The following is a 14,993-nucleotide window of genomic DNA, read 5'->3' as shown; positions in this document are numbered from 1 at the left end:
TATCTGGGAGTCACTGTAGATAAAAACTTCTTTGGAACAAACATGTAAAGGTAGAGATGAAACGAGTTCTCACAGCTTATGGGCTGTGTAGACGGACCTTTGCCTTGAAATGGGGACTCAGGCCTCATGTGGTAATGTGGATATATGTTGCCATCATTAGGCCGATGTTCGTATATGCATCCATATTGTGGTGCGTTCAGGTGACGCAAAAAGGTTTTCACCGTAAACTAGCCGCACTGCAAAGAACTATGTTTCTGGGTATCACTGGTGCCATGAGCACGACATCCGGCGCAGCTCTGAATGGACTAGTCAGTTTGCAGCTCCTGGATATATTTATTCAAAGCACTGCAATGAGAGCAGTCATAGACCAATTCGATTAGATCTATGGGAAAACAACGGATGTGGGGGGCACAGAGCATTGGAAGAGTTACTGGGAGCACTGAATCCAGTTCTCACACTGCCTTCCCCGATTCTCGTGTCCCCATACATCTGTTTGGTAGAAGATATGAAGTTACCCGGATAGCATAGCATAGAGAGGAGTGGGAAGACCCAGAGGAATGCGTGGCGGGATATACGGAAGTCTTCTACATCGATGGCTTAAAAACAGAAGAGGGTTCTAGAGCCGGAGTCTACCTCTCGAATAAAAACAAGAAGTGGGCTTTTCCTTTGGGACAATATGCAACGGTTTTTCAAGCCGAAGTTTATGCGATCCGAAGGATGGCAAACTGGGTGAGTGACGAGCGGTTTAAGGGCAGGCGCATCGCAATCTGCAGTGACAACCAAGCTTCAAAGCAGCTTGGCATTGAGCAGCCCTTTGATCATCTCGAAAATCGTTCAGGAATGCAGAAACCGTTTGAACTTTATCTCTAGATTCGATACGGTGGGACTACTCTGGGTACTATCGTAGAGGGAAATGAAATCTCGGATGTTTTAGCAAAGAGGGGTCAATCTCCCCTATGCCGGGACCGGAGCCAGCAATTGGGGTACCAGTAGCATTGGCTAAGTCTGTTTTCAAAAACTGGGAACAAGCTTCCCATAATGACAGGTGGCAGAGCCTAAATGCTGTTCGACACACCAAACTTTTCCTGCCAGAATCGGACACACGTACCGCAAAGTTTATCCTGTCGAAAAGCAGGAGAACTTGCAGGTGTATTGTGGGCATTCTGACAGGTCATAATTCACTAACTGGACATATGTTCAGAATAGGAATTACCCAAGATGATACGTGTCCCTCCTGTAATGAGGAAATGGAATCCACGGAGCACTTCCTATGTGAATGCCCCGTCTATGGACGTATCAGGCATCAGATCTTTGGTGCCGATGTTCTCCAATTGCGACGGGTAGCATCACATCCACTAACGGAAATCCTGCGATACGTTAAAGGATCCGGAATATTCCGTTAGACAGGGGTGGCGAGTACAATGGGCCACCACGGCCTGAGCTGTAGCTTCTCCCCCACCGTACATACACACACACACCAACTTTTATAACTCAGGAATAAACTTAAGGGGGTTTTACTTAATTTTCCCAAAAATATGGTATAATAATATACTATTATTAACTTAATTTGAACGGATATCGATATGCAGAGTATTTTGCGGCCTGGACACCATATAGAGGGAGCTTCATGAATTTTTTTCAGATTTTTCGATTGGGTAGTTTCTGAAAATGGGTCCGTTAAAGAAATCATCACCTTCCACCCCTCCCATTCCCCGCCTTTTTAACTAATCTCAAAACTAAGACCGGCTTCGAAAAGTACTAATCGAGACCTTTCATTTGATACCCCACATGACTGCATTCGGTGAAAAAAAATTTACACCCCCCTTTTACATGTATGTCCTCTAACCACGTAGCTATCCGCTATTCCTCATCATCATCATCAACGGCGCAACAACCGGTATCCGGTCTAGGCCTGCCTTAATAAGGAACTCCAGACATCCCGGTTTTGCGCCGAGGTCCACCAATTCGATATCCCTAAAAGCTGTCTGGCGTCCTGGCCAACGCCATCGCTCCATCTTAGGCAGGGTCTGCCTCGTCTTCTTTTCCTACCATAGATATTGCCCTTATAGACTTTCCGGGTGGGATCATCTCCATCCATACGGATTAAGTGACCCGCCCACCGTAACCTATTGAGCCGGATTTTATCCACAACCGGACGGTCATGGTATCGCTCATAGATTTCGTCATTGTGTAGGCTACGGAATCGTCCATCCTCATGTAGGGGGCCAAAAATATTCCTCATGCTGAGTCTAAATTCAACATTTTCGGTTCCGATGGCCTACAATTTGTGTGGAGAATGCTGTTCACTGCCTTAGAAGTTCGTAATATTGAACCAACAGTTAAACACGGCAGAGGCAGCATCATCATGTGGGGTGCTATGGCGTCTCAAGGACGAGGATTAACTGGATATAAACCAAGAAAACCACCACTAAAATAGATTAACTTGACATACCAAGCTAGTACAAAACCAGCTACGTAGTCGAGCCAAAGAGGCCCATTTCACCGTGCTCCAACGTTGAGATTATAATGGTGTTCGTCTCGCTCGAGGACTTCGAAGGGGCCCTCGTAAGATGACTGCAGCGGCTTCAAATTAAGACATGCGTACACGATTTGAGGTCCTTGGGCACGTCAGCCACGTCGTGTGACTGGCGGGTGATTGCGGCTTCAGCTTTGGTATCTTGTTCTTCAGCAAGCGAAACAGGCCGGTAGCGTTGAGTCCCGACCTAACGTCACTGGGGAGTATCAGGTTCTCCCCATATACCAGCTACGCGGGACTTACAGCATATTCTTCTCGATTGCCTGTTCGGAGGCCAAGTAGAACGAGTGGCAGGACTTGCCACCAAGGGGGGCCGCCTTGGGCCATTATAGCGGCCTTCATCATCCTGTACCCATTGGACTGCGGGTGGTACACAGTTGTCCCACGGCGTGTAAAGTCGAGGAGTTTGCTCAACTCGGAGAAAAAATGGAGGACTCAAACTGCATTCCCTGCTCAGTAATTATAATTGCCGGCACATTCTCAACACAGGGTCTTAACAGAAGATTGTGCCGTAATACCTTGGGCCACCGCGTGGACTTATTGACGATTGTGAGGCAACACCTTAAACACCTTAAACCGTGCGAGTCTCGCAAAGGGCCGATGATGTCGAGGTGGGTTGTGTGGAAACGCTGATTGGACCGAGGGAACACTCCTACTGAGTAGCTTTGTAGGTTTCCACTTCTGACATGCGATGCACTGTCTGGCCCAGGAATTAATGGCAATCAGGGGCAGCCAGAAATACTTTACGGTGGCTAAGCGATTCGTTGTCCGAATGCTGGGTGAACAACTTGAAATACTTCCTCCCGGAAATCGGCGTTGGTTCCTTGTCTGAGGTCTCGCAGTATATACTAGATGTTGACCCGAAGATAGGAAACTTCCTAAATGTGTATTTGGAGTTACTCCACGAGCTCTGAATAATTGAGTCGTTCTTCTGCACCTCGGCGATTGCCAGAAAATCGACAGTGGTGGGGATCTTGACCTCTGCAACACGTGACAAAGCATCACCAACAACGTTATTTTTTCCAGACACGTGTTGAATGTCGGAAGTGAACTGGCTAATAAAGCTCAAGTGTCGAAGTTAGTGAGGAGACGCTTTATCGCACTGTTTTAAAGCAAAAGTGAGTGGCTTATGGTCCGTGAACAATGCGAACGGCCTGCCTTCAAGGACATACTGGAAATATTTAATTGCAAGGTACGCGGTTAATAACTCACGAACATAAGTGCTGTAGTTTCGTTGAGCGAGTTTCAGCTGTTTGGAAAAGATTGGCAGATTTGGTTCACTTTTTGGTGAAGAGCAGCACCTACGGCAATGTCTAAGGCAATCGACGAATGCGGTTAGGGGCGCAACTTGCTGAGGGAATTCCAGAAGTGTAGCATCCACCAGCTGTTGCATAGTGGTCCCAAGCGTCTGGACCGCCTCTGGGAACCACACAATCAGATGAAAAACAATTTTCGCAGTCAAAAATTGTTTTCCAATGTCATGGCCACAACGATTCACAATTGCGTGCGTCTTACAGGCAAGTTGCTCGCTCTGCCGTAGTGGTGTCACAATATTAAGGGAGGTTCAGTGCTACCTACGCCATTGGTTCGTATTTTCGTCAATAAAGTTCAATCGTAATATTTTGCGACTCAAAGCCAAACTTGCTTTCAATGATGAACCCTTACAGCTGAAAGTAGTTTCCTCCAAGCCGTTGCATAGTTTCCATTGGATAGACGAGTTGAGATCGTCAGAGGACTGTTGCCGCTTTGGTTTACCTGTCGCAGCAAATACTAGGGACAACCTTCTCCATTAATCTTGGTATTAATCGAGTGTTGTAGTTTCCCTGGATTATTTGTTTCGTTGATTCGGGGGTAAGGCGTTGATGTTGAATTGCATGGATTGGCGTTTGGTGGCAGGAGTATTGACAGAATTGGCTTGACGTTGCATTGGCTTTTGAATTGAATTGAATATGTGGAGAGTACAGGTTTAGGTTCATTGCCACGATCAAAGCATTTCATTTGCGTATCTGACGTGGGGATCCGGCTTCGCACAGAGCGACGCAAGACAGCCTTTAGAGATATCGAATTGATGGACATCCACGCACGAGTTCCTTGCTAAAGCGGGCCTAGGCATGACCAGTAATTGTGCCAGTGATAGTGATGATTCCATATCTGAAAAGCTAACCTTCACCGCATTTTATACAGTTGGGAATCGAGATGAACTTCTCCTCGGCTCATCATCGTGGATAAGAAGCGTATTTCTAGTGTCCTTTATTGGACCGTTGAAAAAGTTGCGACCATCTTTAAGCTGTTTCATCATACGACTTACAGAAAAAAACATTTTTCTTCGTGGCAACTTCTGCATTCTTGACCAGTCCAGTAGTAGAATTCCGTTTGCCGTGCAAGGGAATACAAAGCAGTGTTTCCTATTATGAATGAAGGAAACAAGTCTGGCTTTACCAACTCCAACTTTCATAGTCAAAATACACCTTACGGCTCTACGTTTCTGCAGTTATTAATAATTCCCATTAAAATCCATCCTTAAAACTACGTGAAAATAAGCTTTCTAATGTGTTTTACCCTCATACACTGATTTATGTCAGTGACCTCATTCGCCCGACTTATCGGTATGCGACTATTATTATTTTGTACCCTGGCACAATTCCATTTATTATCAATAATTTCAAGAATTTATACTTAATAAAGGACAGTATTTATCTGATATAAAATCAATAATTAGACCAAAATATTTCACTTGCTTTGAGCTTTTGGTTACCATACATGCAAAAGGGGGGTGTAAATATTTGTTTCATCAAATATAGTCATGTGGGGTATAAATCAAATTTTGACATTTGTTGGAAAGATGGGGAGTGCGGGGGGTTGAAAGTGATCATTTCTTTAACGGACCCATTCTCAGAAACAACTCAACCGAAAAATCTGAAAAAAATCACCCTCCATACCGATACCTGTTCAAATAAATTTAATAGTACATTATTATAATTTTTAGTAATTTGCAGGAAAACCCCCCTTAAGTTCACCCTAGAATCACGAAATTTTGCAGTAATGTAGGCTAAAGTACAGAGCAAGATCCTAGGAAATAAGCTGGGAGCCACTGTATATCAGGATACTCTTGCCAACTCTCTACCTAAGAGTGAAGAGCATCTTCTTCCTCTTGCTTTCTTTTTGCTGTTAGAATCAAAGTGGCAAAAGTACCTTTAATCTCTAGAGACTAAATAAAACGGTAATACTTGATAAATTGTCAAGATCATATAACTTACCTTATTTCCCGAGAATCCAATGAATTCTAGCAATTTGATCACACGCGCTGGTAGTAGAGATATCATCAAATTAAATGTGCCCATTCCCATCCGAACACCACTGTCAAAATGGGACTTTGAACTTTCCGATTTCCAGGTACGTTGCGACAAAATTACGGCGCACTCCCTGCAATCACAATTGTTACTGCTGTGCCAGGACATAGCTAGAAAGGCTACTTACTTATAACTATTAAAGCACTGTCGTATTTTCATTCCACCTTTGATTAGGCTGGTTAAGGTTTCGTCCTCGATAAATGTTAACATTGCCTTAAGTAGTAACGCTTCAGCCGAACATAGTTCTGCATGGGCTTCTACCTCTGTATATTGCTCGTAGTTTGGCTAAATAGAATTTCATAAATGAAGTGTAAAAAGCCAATAGAAGACGTTGACATACCCGTTTGAAAGTTTTACCAATTGTTTCAGTTATTGTATTTTTACGGCGATGCCGATTACATACATTTAAACATAATTTCAAAGCTTCCGAAGCCTCCAAAATATGCTGCTGTTCGAATGTTAAAATTGCCTCCAAAAACGAAAATACGCAATTGCCAACGGAATGATACATGCTAGAGTGAGCCCACGGTTTCATTAGGTTACGTGCATCCTCAAATTTGTTGTTGAAAAAGTAGTTAATAGCTAATTTGGCTTCTGATAGTGCCGTGTCGAGATCCATTGATGATGTACTGCAAAATTTATTTGAATACCAAATGTGAAATTAGAAAATAATTTAAAAGTAAATTGGAATTTGAGTGCGAAAAAAAATAATTTGAGTCACCTTGCATTTACTCTAATTGGGATAAACTCATGTGTTAGTCCTCTCTCGTCGATAAAACGTTCGCCAAATGACAAACTTACGAGGGTGCGATCGAAGAAAGAAAAGCAATTCAGCAGACTCAAATTACCGTCCGATCCGGTTGTTGTCCAAGATCTTGGAGGTTTTTGAACCCATTCTTAACATCTGCATTCGCCAAGTCCTCTTGGGGCGAATCACTCGTCGGCTACCTGGTGGAAGTGGGTTCCACTTCGTGGTATAGCCAGCAATGCAATTGTGACCTCTCCCTAACTCATGACTTATCCACTGCCATTTCCGCCTTCCGATTACATTGCATACGGGTGACAGGCCTGTGCGCCGAACAAACTCTTCATTTAAAATAATATCAGGTCAGCGTACTCCTATGATACGATGCAGACAGGTGTTCACCGAGGCTTGGAAGTTTCGAGTGACAGTCGGGGTTACTTTCTATGTGCTACTCCCATATAAAAATACAGAAAGTACACTAGTGTAGAACAGCCTCAACATGTTGACCAAAGCCGCAGTGAGAGAGCAAATAGATGTTAGCACCGTTCTCGTGGTATATGAGGCAGGATGTTTTGGTCGATTGAACTTCTCCGCGTGCACCGAGCAAGACAGCATGAAGGACGTCACAGATAAAAAGGAGAAAAATATCGATGACATAATGCAACCCTGGCGGATTCCGCTTTCGATCTCAAATTCATCTGAGATTTTACCCCGATGCACATGACATTTTAAGCCATTACATGTCGCTCTGATGGTAACTATTAGTTACTAGTCTTCCGAAATCAATAAGGAGCAGATAAAGCAAATCTAAACTCCACGCACTGTTCTAAAATGGTTCGTAGGGTGTTCATGTGCCCAATGCAGGAGCATCTGGAGCGGAAGCCAGCTTGCTGGACAGAGAGCAAGCAAGTTTGATAAATTACAGGATTATTTTGGTTATTATATTTGCGGCGGCAGATAGCACGCAAATACCCCTTCAATTGTCCACTCAAACCGATGACCTTCTTGCAATCTTCAATCATTCCCATCTCTCGCTTTCTGGGAAAGGTCTCGGATTCCCAGCATTTCTCTACTTTAAGGCATTTTGTGAAACAAAACCTTCTCAGAATCGATTCAATGTCTGTTTGTCCGCCACAGCCGATTTATTCGGAAATGACTGGACCGATAGTCCCGAAATTTGATGAGGATATATGGTATGTAAATCGAGTAGCACCATCTTGAGTTGCGTTTGAGGGGGAGGACTCCCCATACATGCGCGGCCCTCTGAGAGCATATGCTCCAGGAGAATTCCTGGAGGATGTGTTCTCGGCCCGGTTATTTGCGGTTGGCCCCCAAGTGGGACTTTCATGGTGGTTGTGGTTGTTCCTACATCTCGGGCAGAGCTCTTTGAAGCTCAAGTGTGGAGTTGCGCTGTACAACTCGGGTGCCGTACCCCCTAGTTGCGCCAGAGGTGTTAGATAGGCCTCGCATCCACTGGTATGAATGCTGAGTCTGCACTCAGGAGGATGCGTAATTTTTTTCGCAGAGTATGGCCTCGTGGGGTATCAAATGAAATGGTTCAATTAGTACTTTTCGAAACTTGTCCCATTGGTATTGGGTGAAATTTAGGGGAATGACGGCTCAAAATATGACACCCAAAAAGCGTAACAGGTATCGTTCTCAAAACCTATCCAACCGAAAAATCTAAAAAAATCACGGTGGAGTATGGAAACGAAATCTAGACCTTAAAATAAATCCCGTACCGATATCTGCACAAATGAAGTTAATAATAGTATATTAGCATTTTTTAGAAATTTTGCCGATAACCCCCCTTATATTCGTGCTAGAAGTACAAAATTTGGCAGCGGTATAAGGGATAACATAGGGCATAGCTCTGGAAGTTTGAATCCAATTAATATTAACAAGGTTATAGAAGATGAAACTTTAACATTTTATGTGAATTTCTAAAACGTGTATGATGCCAGCATAATATATCACAACGCCACAACAAAGTGAGCTCATTTGAAGGGGGGGCTTGCGCAGATATATTTACTTTTAGTTTTTTTATCATTTCTATATCAATATCAATTACTCCAGATAAACATATGTATGTACTTATATGTATATGCTAATGAAGCTAGGGTTTGCATAATATCTCGGTCTGTAATACACTCCTTTTCAAAATTATAACCGCATGATTACTGAGTAAATTTTTTTATTATGAAAAGATGTGAAAATAACCAAACTTAAATTAAATTCGAAAATGTATAAAAACAAACATAATGTAACAAAAATGAAACCTAAAAATAGCAATTAAGCTTAAAAAATGTGTAAAAACATAACAAATTGAGAAAAAAGTAAAATTGTCCTTTTTCATAATTATAACCGCATTAATTACCTCGTTACATAAAAAATAAATAAAACAATAATGGGCAGACTTAACTCATGGCTTAATAATCGATAGTGTTTCCTCCCTTTTTAATCACTTCGAAGATTCGATTAGGCATCGAATGAATGTATTTTGAGAGCATTTGTGGTGTCAACTCATGCCATGCTCTTTCAATGGCCTCTTTCAGCTCATTTCTGGAAGAATATTCTTTATCCTGGGAGTAAATCTGTCGGACTAGCCATCCCCAGACATTCTCTATAGGATTCAAGTCTGGTGAGCAGGCTGGCCATTCAAGTGTGGCTATGGAATTCGCTTCCAACCAGGCTTTAGTGGACCTACTTACGTGTACGTTGGCATTATCTTGCTGGAAAATTACTTCATTGCCCTCAAAAGAGTTTATAAAAGGAAGGAGATTATCCTGCAGAACATTCTGGTACTCCTGGCTATTCATTCTCGCCGATGTAAATGCTAGACGCACTGTACCTTTACTACAAATGGCTCCCCAGACCATAACTGTTCCACCTCCGAAATTCCTTCTGGACAGATATCGTGGTTCCTTACGCAAATCTCGCCAGTAGCCATCAAAACCATCCGGACCATCTAAGTTAAATTTTTTCTCATCAGAGAAAATTACCTAATCAAAAATAAAAGATAATTTTGCTGAAAACATCCGCCAACAAAAAGGTTATACCTGATCCCAATGTCGTGACATGTTATTTCGGGCGAATTCCAGTCGAGCATCCTTATGATGCTGCTGTAATCGTGGTGCTCTCCTCATTTTTTCCCGTACGAGATTAGGATTTCGATTTATTTCCCGCCATATGGTCGGAATCGATACAGAAAGCTTACATTCGTTCCTTATGCCTCTTAAACTGTTCGTGGAATTTGAAGTCGCTTTGCTTATGGAACGTCGATCTCTATCGGAAAGCACTCTAGGTCTTCCTTTTCGCTTTTTAGTACCGTAATTGTCCACATTATTTAAATAATTACGAACTACTCGATCCGATCTGCCTATTCTTGACGCTATTTCGCGTTTTGATATACCTTCTTTAAATAAGGCACTAATTTGCCCTTTTTCATAATCGGTAAGCTTAACCCCTCGTGGCATATTTAAAAAAAATTAATCAATGAGCAGAATCGATCAAAAGAAACTAACAATTTTACAAAAATATGTTTTTTCAGCAGCCTACAAACAGTATCAGTCGCGCGCGGTTATACTTTTGAAATAGCACAAAACCGGTTTTCTGTGAAATATTTCTGAACGGTTGCGACTAACACCGTTAGTCGGTATATTTCGAACAACAGACTATTACACTAACTGCTGAAAAAATGAGACAGCTGCATCTATATCGAGAACTATAGAACTTAGAATTTTGCCGTGCGGTTATAATTTTGAAAAGGAGTGTATGTACATATACCTTGTAAATTGAAAAAAAACTTTAAAGAATGTTTTGGGTTTTTGCCAATATATGCATGGAAAAATGTGCCTAGAAAATTTTGTCACAAAGATGAACACAAAAGCTTTATACCCGAAGCAACTTCTAATATTCCGACTTGTTTTGACCTTGTTTTGTGTGAAACTCCCCCAAAGAGGGATGTGCATTTTTTTTTTCACAGAGAGTTCGATTAGTACTTTTGGAAAATGATCTTCTTTCTTATATTGGGCAAAACACAGAGGATATAGGGCTCAAAATGTGTGCCCTCTCACAATCTATCAAACCGAAATATCTGAAAAAAAATTACAGTGATGCATCGAGGCGCTACCATAGAGCATAATTTTTTGAACGCAATGCAAATATTATTAACGAAGTTATAGAAGTCGAATCTTTGTATTCCAGGTAAACTTATTGCACTCGAAGGTGAGAATTACATGTGATCTTATATGAACGACGGACTCCATTTTAGCTTTCCTTTTTTTGGCTTTTTAGTTATTTGAATATCAATGTGAATTACTCAAGGCAGCCATGTGTATTTATCTGTATGTGCTAATAAAACCAGTATAACCAGTGGGTACGTTGGTGTTAATACTTTTTACCATAATTTACTACTTTAATGCGTGAACATTCAAATTTCAAATCATTTTTAATATATATATATGCATCAGTATGCCGACCAGTTTGCTTTTGTGCACGGAGTAAGGAGGAATGCTTTATATTAATTGTTTACATATTTGTGAAGGTAAGTCAGAAAATAGCACGCAAGAACTAGTTGTATTAGCCATTAATTTGTGTAAAACAAAAGCTTAAAAATGAGAACAATTTTGAAATTTTATTTTTTCAAAACTTCGGACCACAACACCATGTGTTCTAAACAAAACGGTATTCACAATTTGGGTTCACGGTTTGATCAAAAAGTAAGAGAAATTGGAATAAGTTTTAAACAAGTCGGGTAACCGGAAGCTAGACCCTTCAGGTATAGAAGGTTATGCGTTTCCCTATGTGAGGAGCAATGAGTACATGACAGTGCCGCGTGTACATAGTTATATATTCACTTGTGCTCTATTTCCAAAAGACCCATTTATACTAATAATTTGATCTGAAAAACACTATACTGATAATAGTCAACCTTATACCCATAAACTAGGTGTTCAGCATTATGAGTAAATGTGCAGAAGTTCACCTAAGATAGATACAAACAAATCGAAATTCCGGAAGCTCCGCGTTTCGGTTCCCGTGGAACCCGCTTTTGATATAAGTTCACTTTATGTGATTATGATGTCATACACGTCTTACAGAGAGATAAATTTACCTGAAATGCGAAATTTTGATCTTCTATAACTTTGTTAATCATAGTTAGATTGAGTTCAAACTTTTCAGAATTGTGCCTTATATTATCGCATACACTGCTGCTTGTACTTCTAGGATGAACTTAAGGGGGCTTTCGGGTAAATTTCTAAAGTATGATAAAATACTATTATTAAGTTTATTTGGGCAGATATCGGAACGGGATGTATTGCTTTTTGCGAGCTATTCCTTCAACCACGAAAAACTGGCGCGCACACTACCAGCAAATGACGAATACTTCGGCATTCATCAGGAGATGGAGTCGAAATTCACCGCACTCCGAACAATGATCATGAGAGATCAGGTGCAATGCCTTGTTGCGGGTACTTCAGATGAAGTATTCACACCTCAGGTTCAAAATGACCCCGGCGTGTTAGTCTTGGACTGCCAAAATGCAACCAGTTCATCGATTTGTTAAAGGCCGTGTCCTTGAGCAACATTTAGAAATTACAGCACAAAGGGTTGCAAAGTAAGTAATTTTGCACCTTCAGCTGAGTAGTGCAAACTACGAAGTGGCATTAAATAATCTGGAGGAACGCCAAGCAACTGTTGAATATTTGGATGTGATCATCGACAGTTAAAGCTGGATTACAGATCTGCGAATGACGTGATGTCATTTCTCGCCTGGGGTTCGCAACTCAGAATTGGAGTTCTATAGTGACCCACATCGTTATGCGGAAGTTTGACAACGAGACCCAACGCATATTCGAAAAATCCATGGAGGATGTAAAAGACTTTCCAACGGTGGACAAAATGCCCGCATTTCTTTTAAAAAGGCACCAACTATTGGTAGTAATCGAAACACAGCCTCGTAAACGAAAATCGTTTGTTGTTTTACCCAAGCCTAACAAAAAAACATGTTCTTACTGCAAAGGGGAACATTTACTATTTGCCTTCGATGCATATAAAAAGCTTAGATTTGAGGAAAGGTGTCGGTTCGCGAAACAGGAGAAACTGAACCGAAATTGCCTAGCACATGCTGACACCAGGAAATGGAACAGCGAAACGCGTTGCCCCGAGTGCAACAAAAAGCATCATTCCCTACTACACTTCAAGAAGGACGTGAGTGCGAACATGGCTGAGGGTCACGAAAATTCCGCAGTTCTTTTGGCGACAGCTCTAGTAAAGGCTCTTTTCCTTGATGGAACGTCCATGGTTTTGCGCGCTCTAGTTGACCCGGGATCTAAGATATCTCTGAAAGCCGCTAACAAAATGGGCATAGAGAAAACTAAGACGCTTGCCTCAATTTCAGTCCAATTTCAGTATACTCGTGGAGGCCTACGTAATAGACTCATTAATGGCTTCGCTTTCAAACGAAGGATCGGTCATCCACAAAACCGAAGTTGACTTCTCCAGTTGGCAGATCCCGAATTCAATGCTAAATCAGCAATCGATCTAATACTAGGAGCGGAGGTCTTTGAAGAGATTATTAAACGAGGTTTCCTCAGCCCTCGTCCAATAATCTCTTCAAAGACTAAACCATTGTTAGCTCAGGAAACTAAGCTAGGCTGGATTCTGTCTGGCAAGGTGCTGCTACGCAAAGCGGGAATCAAATTTATCTCAAACATCTTCACTGCAGATTAAGATTAAGGCATTCCTGTGTTTCTTCGACTCTGATGATTCAATCAAGGACGTGCCCTCAATGGATGAATGCGAAGTTAGCTACCAAAGTTCAATAGTCCCCGAAGCAGACGGTAGGTACGCTGTAATGCTACCGTTCAAGGACAAACCTGCAATTGCAACTCTCAGGAATTCTAGAAATAAGACGTTCACTTACTTTAAGCAGTTGGAAAAGCGTTTCAATCAGGATCCGGATCTTCGGTGCTTTTACCAGACGGCATTGCAGAAGTATATTGATCTGGGTCACATGCGGCAAGTATTGGGTAAAATAGAGATGTGTATTATCTGCCCCACCACCCTGTTATCAAGATGGAGAGCTCCACCACGAAGATTCGACCAGTATTTAACGCCTCTGCAATAACAACAACCGCGATCAACCTCAACGATAAGCTGTATACCGGAGTGAAACTTCAAGATGACTTGGCACAGATCTGGCTTCGTTGGAGAAAGCAAGAATTCGTGATCCTATTGGAAATTGCAAAGATGTTTCGGATGATTAGGATGCAATCTTGAAGCTCCTGAAGGCAAAAGTGACTCCACCTAAACTAGAGCTGAATGATCCTTTGCTGCTTGCTGAACTGATGCATCTGGTGAGGACGACGTTATTACTAGATTAGTCTGCTGTGTACTGCTGGTCCGACTCTACAATCACATTGGCGTGGATAAGGAAGAACCTCTCACGAGTAGAGTCCTAGGTCGCGAACCGGGTTGCTAAGATTCGCAAGTCATATCAGGTCGAAAGATAATCGTATGGGCTGGGCTTTAAGAGGCATCTCCCCTACCGAGCTGTCAAATCATCGATTATGATGGAAGGGCTCGTCATGGCTTCTGGAAGCACGAGTATCCGAGAAAGTGACCTGCTTCACGGGCATTGCAGACCGAGAAAATCTGTTGGAGCGATATTCTACGTTTTCAAGGCTGGTAAGGGTCGTGGCCTACATGGGGACTTGTCCCGTAGAATACGAGCAAAGTCGGCCCAGAATCCTGCGATTACTCCAAGAGATTGTGTTTGCTAAGAATATCGACGGCTTGAAGAAGGATCGTCCAGTCACCAAGAGGTTAGGAAACTTGCATCCTTTCCTTGACCATCAAGGCTTGCTGAGGATTGGAGGCAGACTGCGGAATGCGGACATACGCGGCGACCATAAACAACGTCCCGAGGGGCCATTATGTTACATACTTTATTATCCAGGAAGCTCATCGCAATACTTTGCATGGTGACGTTTCCACTGTTCGAAGCTATTTGACAATGCAGTGTTGGATCCTCAACGGTCAAAAGGTGATTCGCAACGAGCTGCACAGATGCCTTACATGTGTGAAATATCCGAATCAGCGCAGTCAGCAGTTGACGAGTAATCTGTCTGCAATCTGGATCTCTATGAGCCCGTTTTATTTAAAAAGAAGTATAGTAAACTAAGGAACTATTTTCATAAAACTCTCTAGCAATCCAGATGATATTGAGGCCTTGACTCCTGGGCATTTTTTAGTTCAACGCCGCTCCCGTATGCCGATCGCACTCAACGGGACCTTTTTCCAGAGGCCCTGGCAAAATTCGAAGAATGGCTCTTATAGTTTGGCGATTCTATTGAAA

At 42.1% G+C, this 14,993-nt stretch overlaps 1 protein-coding gene across 2 annotated transcripts in view; it reads right to left on the bottom strand.

Moving 5' to 3' along the window:
* The window catches only part of LOC119660817 (tetratricopeptide repeat protein 39B-like), a 124,685-nt gene that overhangs the window by 14,640 nt on the left and 95,052 nt on the right, over positions 1 to 14,993 (bottom strand). For both annotated transcript variants that reach the window (XM_038069668.1, XM_038069669.1), the window contains 3 exons: positions 6,227 to 6,515; positions 6,014 to 6,171; positions 5,794 to 5,959 (listed from right to left, as the gene is read on the bottom strand). In XM_038069668.1, coding sequence (XP_037925596.1) covers positions 5,794 to 5,959; positions 6,014 to 6,171; positions 6,227 to 6,515 — 613 coding nt within the window. The remainder of the gene's footprint in view (positions 1 to 5,793; positions 5,960 to 6,013; positions 6,172 to 6,226; positions 6,516 to 14,993) is intronic.

Source organism: Hermetia illucens, chromosome 7, assembly GCF_905115235.1.
Source record: "Hermetia illucens chromosome 7, iHerIll2.2.curated.20191125, whole genome shotgun sequence".
NCBI lineage: Eukaryota > Metazoa > Arthropoda > Insecta > Diptera > Stratiomyidae > Hermetia > Hermetia illucens.
Note: the sequence above shows the minus strand (reverse complement) of the source record. Positions and strands in the feature narration are given on the sequence as shown.